At 40.1% G+C, this 16,046-nt stretch overlaps 1 protein-coding gene across 1 annotated transcript in view; it reads right to left on the reverse strand.

The window, feature by feature from the left end:
• BMERB1 (bMERB domain containing 1) overlaps positions 1-16,046 on the reverse strand; it is a 107,520-nt gene that overhangs the window by 49,940 nt on the left and 41,534 nt on the right. The window contains exon 2 of the mRNA XM_065411629.1: positions 10,806-10,929. Within this exon, the coding sequence (XP_065267701.1) occupies positions 10,806-10,929 (124 nt within the window). The remainder of the gene's footprint in view (positions 1-10,805; positions 10,930-16,046) is intronic.

Below are 16,046 nucleotides of genomic sequence, written 5' to 3' on the forward strand. Positions count from 1 at the left end.
CCACCTAAAATCTCCAGCTTGTTGAAGCTGAGAGAGTTTTAGAGAAAAAACAAACAGAAATATTTAAAAGATTTAAAATTCTAGACAAGTAAATGTGATGGAACAGTGTAAAAGAGATGAAGGAAGACATGACAAGATTTTTACTGTCTAGAAGGCTTCTTGATGTTCTATAACAGTGGTTCTCAATGACCGGTTCATGGACCAGCGCCAGTCCCTGAGATCTCTTGACACAGTTTAGGAAGGCAGCCTGACTCTCATTTACACTAAAGCTTTTTTCACTGCTCTGTCAGCATAAAGCCTTAAAGTGTCCATTCTAAGGCTTCATTACACTGCCAGAGAATCATAGAATATCAGGGTTGGAAGGGACCTCAGGAGGTCATCTGGTCCAACCCGCTGCTCAAAGCAGGACCAATCCCCAGACAGATTTTTGCCCCAGATCCCTAAATTGCCCCCTGAAGGATTGAACTCACAACCCTGGGTTTAGCAGGCCAATGCTCAAACCACTGAGCTATCCCTGGTTTATAGAGGTGCTAGTGGAGTGGTTTTCAACCTTTTTTTATTTGCAGACCCATAACATTTTTTGAATGGAGGTGTGGACCCCTTTGGAAATCTTAGGCATAGTCTGCGGACCACAGATTGAAAATCCCTACTTTCGCATACATGAGAATTGGGCCCTGTTCATTTTGACTCTATCCAAGGAACTGTCCCTTTCTCCATTTATCTGTACACTTTAATAGAGCACTCCCTCCCCACATTCCGGTAATAGTAACAGTTCTCCTGATGCTCGCTGGGACCCAGTATTTGAATTTCTGGGTCCTGCTATTTAAATTTAAAATAAACTTCACGTGTATGTAAAGGATTATTGCTGCCTTTTCTAGCTTCAGAATGAAGATATTCAACTGCAGGCTGGTTTCTTTGTACAGAAATACTTTTCAGATTTAGCCAATAATGAGTTAGCATTGGATTTTTCATGATTATACTTCCTGTGGTTTATTTCTGGTCCAGGAATGAGCAAGTGGAAAGGTGTCTTAAAGCCACTGTTCACTGCTTCCAAGTGTGCTGAGACACCTATGGGATCTCCAGAAAGATATTTTTCACCCTTTATTTCTCTTCACTCTGTGATTCCATCACTGTCTCCAGTGGATCCATAACAGATCCAAGGTATTCTTTGGTGGAGGTTAGAGGAAGAATCAAGAAATCTGATTCTTCCCTTATCCTTTTACTTCTCCTCTTATAGGTATATTTCCAGATCCCACCTACTGAAGAAACTGTCAGCCCTGGTCTTCATGGCCCTGTTGGGTTCCATCACAACAACTTTTGGATTATCCTCCTTTATACATGCAGAGGTGTAGTGTCATCCAATAAGGATCCAGTGGCTCAACACTCCTCAGATCTGGTTCCTCCAGCTCCATCTGTAGCTCAGTCGGTTGTACCTGATACACTTTCTGAAGAAGTGGATGAGGAGACACCTCCTCTTTTTGACCAGGAACAAATGGATACTGACTTTTATCTCCATTTGTTACCTGACGAGCATGTGGGTGTAACTTTTGCTTCTTCCTGTTTTGAGGATGCTTTGCAACTGCATGACCTTGTTGATTGCATGGTAGCCACATTAAACTTACCTTTGGTGGCTGTGGAGGAAGTCTCCCATCCAGTATTTGACATTCTTGTGGCTACCTCCATGAATAGGATGTTGCAGTCTGCCAAGACTATTTGGTCAATTCCTGCTACCTGCCAACCTATTTCCAAGAAAACAAACAAACAGTACTAGAGTCTACATGAATGGTTCTCTTACTTTCATCCACAGCCTGTGCAAATTCACTAATGGTGGCTGCTGCCAGTATAGGTTTAGGTCTGGTTAAATTCACTCTACTCCTGCTGAGAGAGAGGAGAGAAAAACTGATACACTTGTAAGAAAAGTTTTCTTGTCCTCTTCTGTAGGAATTGGAGTGGCTAGTCAATGATGGCCTGTTATCAATTCCACTTATGGGAAAGGATGGCTCATTTGTCCAGGATTTGCCAGGGGATAAAAGAAGACTGGCTAATGCTATTTTGACAGAACGACAGCATATGGCAAAGCATACTCTCAGAGCATCATTTGATGCTTCAGACTCTTCCGCCAGAGCACTGGCATTCGCAGTTACCTTGAGGAGGCAATCTCGGCTCCGTTCCTCTTCCTTGACTGTGGACACTAGAGTCAAGGAGGAAGATCTCCCCTTCAAAGGAGATGGTCTTTGCAGCAATAAGACTGATGAACTGTTGGAAAAATTAAAGAAAACTAGATCCATTGCTCGTTCTATGGGTATCTATCCCTCACTCAGAAGGAGACTTTCTACTCCTTCTTTTCAATACCAGGGGCAATATTACCCTTAGTTGTCTAATTATTTTTCTTCAAATCAAAGTCATCAGCAACAGCATCAGCAATCTCCGTCTTCATTCCAGACCCAGCATAAAAAGCATTTTTCAAATAGAGACCTAAGATGAAAAAACCTTCTCCCTCTTCTTCATCTTCTGTGAACACCAGATTTGATGTGAGGATCAAGAGTCATGGACCAGTCAGCCAGGAGCCATCTCTTCTTTTATTTGGGGACAAGCTAGCCCAATTCATCAAAGAAATGGAGGCAGATAACCTTGCACTTATGGGTACTAGAAATTATAGAGAAGGGCTATGCCAGTCAGTTTGAAAAACTGCCCCCTCTTAATTCTCCCTATCCTTCCCCTTTCAGAGAACCTTCTTACAATATTATACAGAAGAACACAAGCTGCTCCAGATAGGAGCTGTCAAGGAGGTGCCCAAACATCTGTGAGTTCTTTTCAAGGTACTGCCTGACACAGAAAAAAAATGGAAGTCTTCGTCCAATTTTAGATGTAGGAAAATTGGACAGGTATATCTAGAAGTTCTGGTTTTCTATGCTAACCCTGGCCTCCATAATTTCCCAGCTTTCAGCTGTGGATTGGTTCACCATTCTTGATTTAAAGGACATTTATTTTCATATCTCTATCTCACTCAGTATTGAAAATATCTGCATTTCATGGTGGTGGGCACCATTTCCAGTACAAGGTGCACCTGTTTGGTCTGTCAACTGCACAAAGAGTCTTTTCAAACTGCCTTTCTGTAGTAGCAACACATCTGAGAAAACAGGGTAGTTTTGTTTACACATATTTGGATGATTGGTTGCTAAAAGCTACTTCACGTGAGGATGTGTCGCTCCACATCATGTTTACAATCTCCATCTTTTCAGATCTGGATCTGTATCTCAGTGTCAAAAAAAAAAAAAAAATCAACTATCTGGCCACATCAGAGAATTCCTTTTATAGGTTCTATACTGGACTCAGAAGCAAGGAAAGCTTTTCTTTCAGAGGACAGGTTACTAAAAATAGAGCAAGTGGTTTAGCAAATTTGAGACTACCCATCCTGGAAGGTAATCATCTTACTGGGTCTCATGGGTTTGATGGCAGCTACCAGTTATGTAGCTCCCTTTGCTATTCTCAAAATGAGATGCAGGCAGCATTGGACATCTTGATCTATACACCAAATCAGGACAGTCTTCAAATGTTTGTCACCATGCCTCAGGATGTTCTAGGTTCACTGAGGTGGTAGACAAACAAAGCAAATGTTCTCAGAGGCATCCTGTCCAATCCCCCTTTTTTTAAAATTCAAAAAATTTCAACCAGTTCTATGACTGGTCAAAAAAATGGGCAGGAAATTACTTCAGTTTCATTGAAATTGTCCTCATTTTTTTCAATTCAAAATTTCATCAAAATGTCAAAAATTAAAAGATTGAAAACAGTTGCTCTTACTATGAAACTACTTGTTCTTCAGACATAACCCTAACATGGTAAGCAGAAAAATAGAGCCCTTTGAAGATGTCTACATTATATGTATTAGAGAGGGGTCTGAACCAAAACCAAAGACCTGACTTCACCTGAACTTTGCAACTTGGATATATGTCCAATATAGAACATACATACATACTCCTTCAGGGAAGTTAAAGTGTAGCGCTGAATATTTAGTCAGATATTACTACATTACTTTATTTCTGAGCTCAGTCTTAGGGTCTGTCTCTGTATTCCCTTGCCATCATCAAGTGCTTTAAAATTAGCCTTAAAAAATGATGACGTTTAAGTGTATGGCTTTTATCTCATCAGCCGCCTGTACTGTCCTCCTCAGGCCCCCCCATTGGGATGACTTTTACAAAGCTCCTAATAGTGGTGATCTGTTCAGTAAAGGTCCTATTTAAATACTGGAGTGTTACCAATCTGAATGCTGTAATGTAACATGCTGGCATTTGCCTAGTGACACAAGCAACAGATTTCATTTTATCCTTAGTGAAGGTTTTCCTACAAGATTCATTAGTCATTCATGTCATTTTGTTCAAGGCAGAGAAGGATCTAGAAGTAGTTAATTATCTTCAGCATGGTGCAGTACAGCACCAACTATAATAACTAGAGTTGGACTCATACACCTTAACTTCCCAGACAAGCAGATCTGTCTCTAAACCACAATAAAGGCAGAACAGTCTTCAACTGCACCTCATGCTGTGTGCAGGGGAGAAGAGAAAAGTAGGAGATGCGTGATACATCGATCATAAACAAGGAACTGCCTGAAGGAACATTACATTATCCATGAAATCACATACCAGTGGATAATTTCTTGCTGGTTTATACACAGAAGACAAGAGAGCTGGGAAATGCTAATTGACTGCTGAGCAGCCAGACCTCGCTAGTTATTTTTGTTCTAGAAACTACGTTAACCTGGAGAATTTCTCTTCACCAAATGTCCTTTGTTCATGGAAGCACATATTTCATTGGCTAAAATATGTGATGCAGTAAATGTTGTGACTATCAAAGGCAATGCACATATTATTGCTAAGTCATTTCAAGCCTCCAGTATAAGTGAATTTTATTATCGCTCCACTAACCCTTTGCTGAGCTTGTTAGAGCACAACCTCCCAAGGAAAGTAACATCATATCATTTCAGTTAGAAATCTCTGGGTTAGGTTCTCATCTGCTGTAAATTTGTACCCCTCCACTGACTTCAGTGGAGCCGGAGCTACTCTGATTTACACCAATTGGGGATCTGGTCCTCTATTTTTATTCACACTCCAATATGAGTAGAAAAAGCAGTGAGATAAAAGCTCCAAAAATACATCAGCAAAGGGTAGGTTTTTGATATAATAACTGATCTGTAATTAAGCTAGGCTAAAATCCTTCCATCAGATCCCCAGGCACACTAGGGCAGGGATTCTCAGACAGGGGTCGTGAGATTATTATGTGAGGGGTCGTGAGCTGTCAGCCTCCACCCCAAATCCTGCTTCACTGCCAGCATTTATAATAGTGTTAAATATAAAAAAAGTGTTTTTAATTTATAAGGGGGGGTGTCATACTCAGAGGCTTGCTGTGTGAAAGGGGTCACCAGTACAAAAGTTTGAGAACCACTGCACTAGAGGATGTGGTCATATTGGAAGAACAGGGCATGGATGAGGAAGAGCTGGCAGCATGGAACAGCTGGGAGGCAGCGCTGGTGGTGCTGAATGGCAAGCAGGAAGCCTGTAGCTCTCATCTCCCTAAAATCATGGGTTGGCTGAGGAAGAGGGTGGTGGTTCATGTGCTTCAGGGAAGGAATGAGAATGGAGATGGAAGCAGAGCTCCTGGTGGGAGTTAGATTAGGCCAGGGTAGGTAATGCAGACAGGCAGGTACCATGGCAGTACAGGACATGGAGCATAAGTGATGTCCTCAGTGTCCTATGGATTCAAGAACACGTGTAATTATAACCCTACATATGGAACTAACTGTTGGTTAAACCCCTGACAATCTGATGGGATACCCTATGAAACTCCTCTCTCAGCCAGTCCTACCCAACAAGCAAAGATGCATTTCACTTGAGATTTGTTGCCCTGCTTGTGTGCAGAGACCATCAGGCAACGGAGAAATTCCTGGAACAACACTTGATAACCTTTAACAGAAAACCAATGCAGACAAATGCTCCAGCCCCATTATTCCACTGGGAACTGTCCATTTTTGCAACCTTTGGTGAAGTGGGATGGGACTGAGCAGCAGGTTTCTGGGAGTAGGTTTTATTTTAGATGCTTTATATATTGAAATGGAAAAACCTCTTTTAATTTGCTTTGTCTCCAGTGACCATAAGCTTGGCAAGAGCCAAGTCAACGTTCTATGATTAAATGTGTTTGCTGCTGATTCTCTCAGGAGTCAGTGGTTCTGAAAGCTCAGGATCAAATTCTAAAAGTATCAAAGACAGCTTTTTAAAAACAAAACTGCAAAATGTGTCTAATTACATTTAACTATCTGTGTAAATGATAGTCCCTGGTATTTAATTATTTAATTAAACTAAGTTATAAAATGGAGAGACCTTTCTAACGCCAGTGATGCAATAGTGGTAAAATTGATGTATCTGGCAAAAGTAATTCTTTTAGAAAATAGTGGCCTGTTATAGATTTGGAATTAAAGGAAGAAAAATTAATCTAAAGTGTTTAAATATGTATACTCTCTGCAGTAAAAATTTTACCTGCAATGACATTTTCATTTTGTTTGTTACTTAATAGATACCTAGCAGTACATTTCATGACTTTTTTTCTTTCGATTACTATTTGTAGTTTATGGACTTTGAAATCACAATAAAATAGAATTTATAAAGTTGTTCTAACTCCCTGGGTGCCTCTCAGAGAACCGGGGATGCTATTCTGTAGTTAAATGAAAACAAAACAAAACAAACAACTGCTGAAAATGAGTGTTTTAGACCACAGTTGTAAAAGTATAGTTGGGATTTTCAAAACCACTCAGCAATGACCTCACTCGTTGTCCCTTGAAATAAATGGGAATTTTACAATTGGCTTTGAAAAGATATTATAGAGTTAGGTTTATTGTGAGTGCTTTTGAAAATCCTACTTGTAAATTGTGGAAGCCCCAAAGGTTAAAATTCAGTTCATGGTTGCCCTTATCTTTAATGGTTCTTGGAGAATGGAATGATCTGAGCACAGGATTTGGGGACAGGAATTTCTGAGTCCTCAATCTCATTCTGACACTGACTTCCTCTGTGACCTTGAGCAAAACACTTAAACCTGCACTTTAAAACTTTAGTGCCTGAAGTTAGGCACCTAAATCATTATTTAAACACCTCAGAAAGTGGTCTGAATTTTTTTTTAGAGCTACTCAGGACCCACAACTCTTATTGACTTCAGTCGGAGCTATAGGGCTGAAAATCAGGCCAATTATATAGATGCCTAACTTTAGGCATCATGGCACAAATCCACAAAGGTACTTAGGCACCTAAGTCACAATTTTAGGCTCCACTGTGACCCACAAAATTCTCTCAGCTGCTCCCTAACCCTATAGGTCCCTAAACACACTCAGTGCTTAAGTTTTTGCAATTAAAGTTCCCTGGCACCTAAATTTCTGCTGCCTCACTCTATGCATCTGAACACCTGTCTTCTGCCTAAGCCCCAGAGTGATCCACAAAGTGGGGGAAGATAGGGATTCATCCACCTCACTTGCATGCAGGGCCCAATTTGGTAGGTGCGTTCAGAGGCCACGTACTGGATGAGGACCCATTCAAAAGCTGGCTGGAGGAGGAGGTGCCACCATATAACTTTTAGCCTCCTAGTTAGAACACTTACCTGGGTTGTGGGAGACCCCAGTTCAGCAAGGGAGAGAAAGGATTTGAACAGGGGTCTCCCACTCCTGTCAGCTAAGTGCTCTAACCACAGAGCTCTGGGATATTCTGATGTGGGGGTCCCTCAGTCTCTCCTGTTGAAGTTGTTCCACTTTGTATAAATAATTAGTCATTGGAGCAGGGAGATTGGATGCTGGGTTCTCCCAGGTGTGTGCCCTAACCACTAAGCTATAGTGTTATTCTCAGTCTGATTCTCTCTGGCCTAATGACTCTTTAATTATTTATCCAAACTTAGGCGAGACTAAACAAGAGAGGAGGACACTACACATCACAATATCCCCTATCTTAGTGGTTAAAGCACTCCCCTAAGACCCTTGGGAGACCCCTGTTCAAATCCTTTTTCACACTCTGGCAGAGGGGGAAATTGAACCCAGGTGAGTGCACTAAGCACTGGGCTAAAAGTTATAAGGTGGGAAGTGGCACCACCACTGTGCTGATGGTTTATGGCATATTCAGCATCTGAGCCAGCCCCACTTATGTTCCAGTTAATTTATTTTCTTTTTTTCTTAAGCAGAGGCAGTAATACATAGTAAATGTGAGACTTCATTGCCTTGGCTGGCATTGCAGGACACAAAAGAGCAACATCACAGAGTGGCAGTGGGAAGGAAAGACTTTTTCCTTTAGGCATGAAACAGGAAAAAAATAACTAGTCTGCTTGTGGCAAGATCAGTTAGTTGATCTGGAATAAGGGCATCATTTTGTTTTCACTGTTGTATGAATTCAAAAACGGGTCCAATATTCCAATACCAGAAAGTCTTTTAGCATCTTGGTTAATTATAAGGAATGCAATCACACTTACTAAACTCTGTCCTACTCCCTCACACTTCCACACTCTGGGCTCCATCACCATATACTCTTTGGCTTGCTTTGATCATGCCATTAACTGAAAATCTAAAGCAGCAGCAGAACTAATTAGAGACTGGAGTTCTCATCCAAGCCGGAGAAGATTTAGTGGACTGAGCACTAGATATGGCATAGCTAGTTTCTCAGCTATCACATGTTCAAAGTCTGGCCGAATCAATTCAGCCCTTCGCTATGTTCAGGCCATATAGCTGACTATACAAATCTTTCAAAAGAGACCAAGTCCTGGCAAGAGAATGCAGCTACTGAAATGCCTTAACTATCTACAGATCACTAGTCTCAGGACATCTACAATTCCTTTACTTCAGGAAACAACTGAAAGTAATAAACTCATCCATAAATGAAAGTACCTACCTTTTATTTTTATAGGTTCATTTATAAACCATGTATGGCTTGAGCAGCTGTAAAATGCTTAGCCCTGGACCCACTGAAGTTAATGGAAGTTGTATCATTAGCTTGAGGGGAAGCAGGGTTTGTGTTATAAAATTAAAACCCACCACAACTTACATGAGCTATCCATAATGAGTGGCAGTAAAGAACCCCTGCTGATCTGGCTTATGGAAACATTGGCAATATTCCTCTCATTTTTCAGGAGTAAAATAGAAGAATTTTAAAAATCAGAAGAAATAAACCAAATAGACACAAGTTGCAGCATGTCTACTAGTCTTAGTCACAGCAGTTCACTGGTCTTGGGTGCTTAGGGACTGTGAAGGGAAGCAATTTCCAATGCTGGAGGCCCTTGTTGGAGAGAAGTCACTGCAGCCAGCCTCAGAGTCTCACCTCGTGAACCAATAGCAAGAGTATTCTAGATGCTCTTATCTGCTGTAGGGGGAAATAGAGCAAGGGGCAGCCTGCAAGACAGCCAGATTCCAGACCATTCAGGCCTTTAAAAGTTATCAATCGTCATCCACATTTTGAATTGCATCCCAAAGTCAATGTAGAACAGAACAGATGGTATGTGCTCAGAGAAGCTGTCCTACTTCAGCAGGTGGACAGCTGCTGCGTGCTCCTGGGTATTAAGCAGAGTGTATTCAGATTATGGATAACACTGGGAAAGCACTGTAGATGGTGCCAGTTTTGGCAAAGTTCCCTTTTCAACAGTCTGACTGTCAAATCCTCCATGTTAATCTGCTGACTCTGCCCCTGACAGGAGAAAAGGAGCGTTGAGAACAGCTATGAGCATGAGCACTGGGGAAATGAAAAAGGCAGGCTGGAAATGAGGAAAAAATAGACTAAGTGAAGAGAAAGAATATAGTAAAGTATGACAGACAAACAGCTACTGTTGTACTCTTTCACTAGGAGAATTTATTTCAATCCCTTTGCACTGTTTGATATAGAAAATTTCAAGGGAAATACAGGTGTCTCTGGCAACGCTTTTGCCTGACCCGACTATCTATATAGAAGCTGATAGCCAAGTATTTACTTGATTACCTAGAAGCAGGTGTGACAAAACCAATCTTGTTCTTGTTTATTTTAGCAGTATCACTCCAGTCAGTATTACAAAGAGTCTGTCAGAAAGCTATTATTTCAAAAGGATGTAAGCTATGGCTGTACATTTGCTCTGGTCTGAAATTCACTAATACAGTGCAATTTCCAGACCTGGATAAAAAAAATGTTTGCATGATTTGTTGTAAAAAAATAGGAGGCCAACCCCGCTTTACTCACACAAGTGAATCGAAGAGGAGAGTAAGGGAGCATTGAAGCCAATGGGACTACTCCCATGAGTAAGAGTTAAAGGATCAGGCTCTATATTTGTCCTTTAAAATGGGTGCGTAGGTGGGAAGAGAAAAGGGCCAGATTCTCAAGTGGTATAAATTAATGTAATCACTAATTTACACCAGCAGAGGATCTGACCCTATATGAGTAGTGCTAAATTCTTCCCTCGGGTATTCATGTGCAGATCCCACTAACTTCAATGAGACTTGAGTAGAATTTAGTTGTTGTTTCTTCACACCATGCTCACTCCCACATAGGATATGAGCTCTGGTGTGAAAACATACTCTGCCAGAAGCATTTCTCCAATGTTTCCTTTTGTAAGCAATAGATCCTCTTTGTAAATTCTGTAAAACATGTTGGATAAAAAATTTAACTTCCTTTGCAACTACAGAAATCATTTCCCAGTGGCATTTTGCAAACATTCAGCTAAAATGGGCACTCTTCTTTTTTTAAAGTGTCAAATGGATAAAAAAAAAAACCTAAACTCCTATGTTGATTAGTTTTGCTTAGCATTTTCCCAGAAGAGTTGGTACTTACATAAACCTGAGCTCTGATTCTCTTCTGACTAAGACTTCCCGAAGCCTCTGGATCTTTGCCATCTCCAATTCGATTTCCTCAGGCATCATTGTTGTTTCAGCCATTGAGATGATGTCAAGTTGATCTATGTGTATGAAGGAAGACAGGAAATGAATGAGGATGGTCAAACTGACTTAGCAGGACCTTTAAAGAATGCAACTTAATCACAGAGGTGCCAGGCCATGGTGCAATTAATGTGGGTAGCAAGGAACATAGTAGCTGGATGGTAGCTGGACTGGTCCTTTCTTGTTTTGCTGGGTACTTTCAATGATTTTTAATCATTTAAAAATAAAAGGATTCCTATAAATCTCTAATACGATTTGACATGTGTTTCAGTAAGTCAGAATATATTACAACTCATAAGAAAGCCTAACCTATGGTAACCCAGTATACAGTGAGAGCTGCTGTGTCTTATTTTACATCACTACAGACTTTTAAAATATAGCAATATAACTGCTACAAAACTTACCAGCTACAAGAATTCACTATGGTGAACAATCCTGCATTGGAAGAGATATGGAGAAAATGAACTAATAAGAATTTTCTATCTATCTAATTCCTATGATTCTTCCTGGCACTCCATTGATTTAAATGAGACAAGCAGTTAAAAGGGCAGCCCAGAGAAATGCTAGTAATCATGATTTCCATTGAAATCAGGTGGAGTGGAGGATACACAGTACTTTGTACGAGGTGTTCAGCAGTTGGCAGGATCAAGCAGGCCCCTTTTATTATTATTTTTGTGTAATTGACATGTTCTCTCTTCCCTATTGGTAGAAGTAGGTACTATCAGTCTACAGAGAGTTGCTTTGGGAAGCAGGAGTCTGACCTCCGGAAACCTTATACTGATGTTTTATCACATTTATTTATCTTGGCCAAGATTTTCAAACGTGACTAATGATTTTGGGGTGCTTTAGTTTTTGGGAAGCAACTTAAAGAGGCTTGGTTTTCAGACAGTGCTGAGCACTTGCCCTCTGAAAATCAGGCCCTTTTAGTCTCAGATTAAATAACAAAAACGGAGACACCCAAACTCACTAGCTACATTTGAACACCCATATGTACAGGACACAAATGAAATTATAGCATTAGCTGCATTTCTGAATTAGGAGAATGCAGCTCTAGCCAATTACAAGGAAACAAATTCGGAAAGTACCACCATAAAGACCAGGCCCAGGCAGCTGAACATAACTTCTTACAAAGAAGACTTGGAATATGAATAAAGCTACAGTCCCCTCTGTGGCGTTATCCATCTTCAAGCACTATCAATCTCCTTATGTTTTCCTTTTTACTCTACCCAACTGCTCTTAAGGTCTCATATTACAGTGACCATCTAGTGGTTAGGGCACTGGCATGGGTTCAGTTCCCTGCTCTGCCATGGCCTTCTTGTGAGACCTTGGGCAAGTCACTTAGCCTCTCCGTGCCCCATTCATTAAATTGGGGAAAAATACTTTACTATCTCACAGGGGTGTTGTGAGAAGAACATTAAGAAGATTGTGAAGTGCTTTGAGATCTAATGATGGAAAGTGCTGTATAAGAAATAGACATTATTATTATTATTAACACAGAGGAAGACATCCAGATCTGGTTTTCCTCAGAATACCCGCAATCAACATGGCTTCTGTATTAGCTAACTCACCAATACCTATTCTTGGAAAGTCGAAGAGAATTGGGAAAATACCAGAGGACTGAAAAAAAGCAAATATAGAATCAATCTTCAAAAAAGGAAAGAAGAGTTACCCTGGCAACTATAGACTGGCAATTTCAGTTCCTAGTAAAACAATGGAGCAAATATGAAAAGAAAAGTAAAATCACTAAATGGCTAGAAGATAACAGAACTATGAGCAAAAGTAGCACAGATTTATAAAGAACAAAAGTTGATAGCTTTTTTAATAAAACTACAAAACTGATAGATGAAGGAATGTTATACAGTATATTTGGAAATTAAAAATTTTATTATCAGCATTAAGCCAAACTGACTTGATTCTGTCTCATGGACTGGAAACAACCTAAAGGGTCTAAATAAGGAGAAAATTATAGATGATGATGATGTATTTCATTTAGGAGAGGTTTCTAGCTGGTATCAGTATTAGGTCCCATCTTACTGAATATTATTATTAGTGACCAGTGGAGTGAGCAGCACATTAATGAAAAGTATATATACTATTAAACAGAGGCCTTAAAATAACAGAAATAATACTTAGGAATTTTGAGAGGTGAGAAATATGGGCATGAGGCAACAAAATGGGATTCATCTTAGAAAACATTTATCCATCTGGGTGAAAATAATCTGATATGCAAATATTCAAAGTGAAGGAGAAACACTTAGACACATCCTTCCCTCTGCTATACACTGCAAAGGGCAGCAAAACAGGTCAAAAAATGTGCATGAGGGAACCATCCCTCTATAACATGCTTCCCCCGGACACCACAGAAGCCCCTCTGATGAAGGTCCCTGGGGCTGGAGTTTTGCAGTTCTAATGGGTGGCAGGCTAAAGGAAAGGGAGTAGACTATGACCACGACTTGCTTCCTCTGCAAAATGAAGATTTTTTTCAGTTAGAACATTGTTAGAATCTCTTCCATAGGCAGGGGCATGATCTATATGTTCTAATAGGAGCTGGAAATGACCTGTTTCTATGATTTATATGATTCTCTGCATTGTGAAACTTGTGGCCAGATTTTCCAAAAAGCTCATCTGAAAATCCAGTCACTTATTTTGGTGCCTAAATGAGAGCTGAACTCCAACCCTTCTGGAAATTCTGGCCTTAGTCCCTATTGCAAAGCCCTTCCAGCCGTGGCCTGTCTGGGATCAAGGGACCACTGTAGTTCTGAACTTCAATCCAATACATGTACCACTTTGTGCTACCACAAGACCAATGGGCAGAATTACATATAATATCCAGTGGAAGGTTTCAGAGGGGTAGCCGTGTTAGTCTGTATCAGGAAAAACAACAAGGAGTCCTTGTGGCACCTTAGAGACTAACAAATTTATTTGGGCATAAGCTTTCATGGGCTATAACCCACTTCATCAGATGTATGGAGTGGAAAATACAGTAAGCACGTATAAATATACAGCACATGAAAAGATGGGAGTTGCCTTACCAAGTGGGGTGTCAGTGCTAATGAGGCCAATTCAATTAGAGTGGATGGCCCATTCCCAACAATTGACAAGAAGGGGTGAATATCAACAGAAGGAAAATTACTTTTTGTAGTGCTAACGAGGCCAATTCAGTCATGGTGGATGTGGCCCATTCACATCTAACAATGTAATATATGCCATCATGTGCCAGCCATGTACAGTAGCCAAACTGGACAGTCTCTACACAAAAGAATAAATGGACACAAATCAGACATCAAGAACTGTAACATTCAAAAACCAGTAGGAGAGCACTTCAGTCTCTCTGGACACTTAATAACAGACTAAAAAGTGGCCATTCTTCAACAAAAAAAACTTCAAAAGCAGACTTCAATGAGAAACTGCAGAACTGGAATTAATTTGCAAACTTGACACCATCAAATTAGGCCTGAATAACGACTGGGAGTGGCTGGGTTACTACAAAAAATAATTTTCCCTCTGTTGATATTCACCCCTTCTTGTCAACTGTTGGGAATGGGCCATCCACCCTAATTGAATTGGCCTCATTAGCACTGACCCCCCACTTGGTAAGGCAACTCCCATCTTTTCATGTGCTGTATATTTATACCTGCTTACTGTATTTTCCACTTCATGCATGTGATGAAGAAGAAACACAAGCTTATGCCCAAATAAATTTGTTAGTCTCTAAGGTGCCACAAGGACTCCTCATTGTTTATCCAGTAGAAGTTACAGCAGGAATCAATCTAAAGAAGCCTTGGAAGAAACCGAAACACTAGAGATTTAAACAAGGAAAATGGATTGCATTCTAATTATTAAAAAAAAATATGGAAAGTGTGGTAAAGGATCATTACTGTATTTTAAAAACCTTTTAAACTGGCCAACATGTTCATTGGCACTGGCTGGGTTACTTTTGCTTTTTGAGTCACCCAACAAATTATAATTTTTGCTTTTACTAACAAGAATCCTTTAACTGGCAAACTTACAGCAGAACTGCTCAGGGCTCCAAATTTGCTCTTTGTAAAACTGCATTTCATTGCTAGATCAAAGAATCAGTAATCATCATTTTGCTTTTTGTAGCGTTCCATTGCTACAGAGTTATTTTAACTGGCTGGATCAAAAATAGCTTTGATGCAAATTTATTTTCCAAATACTTAAACAAGATGCAGGAAATCATCCTGATTCTACAAAGAATTAAAGCCAATAAATCTGCCAAACGTGCAAATAATACATAAAGTTTTAAAAATAGTTTTCAAGATAATGTAAAATAGAAGTGAATGTTATGTTCTACTTTAAGAATTGTAATTTTCTTCTTACCCGGTATTTATATCTACCTATAAATCCCAGTGTTTGCTATGGCCCAGACCAACCATCCCACTGTGATCTCAGGAATTCTGGAAGTGAGTATTAAAAAAAGCAGTGTGCCCAGTTGACATTTAGGGTCAGACCTTTGGCTTCTTGTTCCCTTTGCATTGTGCCAACCTGTTAAGTTTCCCCAAATTTTTAGTGCCCCCTTATAAGCTCATAGATTTTACGGCCAGAAGGGACTATTGTGACAATCTGTTTGACCTACTGCATAACACAAGCCAAAAAATTTCACCTGTATCGAGCCAGTTGAACTACATCATCTCTTTTAGAAAGACATTCATGCCAAGCTGACTGGAGTAGCTCAGGAGTGTGAATACCAACCTCACGGCAGACTGTTGAGAAGCAGGGTACACGCCTCAAATTGGTTGTGAGTTCTACATTTAGATGTCACCAACCAAATATCAAATGTGAACTCCTCAAACACTAGTTAAAAGCCTTAACATGGAATCACAGAAAGTCCCCTTGGATACTCCAGTCTATCTTGCCACCCAGGCATATTTGCCTTTGTGATAGATGGTCCCTTACACCAAAAATCACAACAATATTCAGGTTACTCCCAGTCCCAAAGGACCAGTCATTTACCCCAGGTCAGTTGCACCTTAGATCCTACACCAAAGACAACACTTATAGCCAATCCTATAATAAACCAAATAAAGATTTATTAACTAAGAAAAATAAATAAGAAAGTTATTTACAAGGTTAAAGCAGGTAAACATATACACACAAATGAGTTACAGTCTTAAGT

Source organism: Emys orbicularis, chromosome 10 (genome assembly GCF_028017835.1).
Source record: "Emys orbicularis isolate rEmyOrb1 chromosome 10, rEmyOrb1.hap1, whole genome shotgun sequence".
Classification (NCBI taxonomy): Eukaryota; Metazoa; Chordata; order Testudines; family Emydidae; genus Emys; species Emys orbicularis.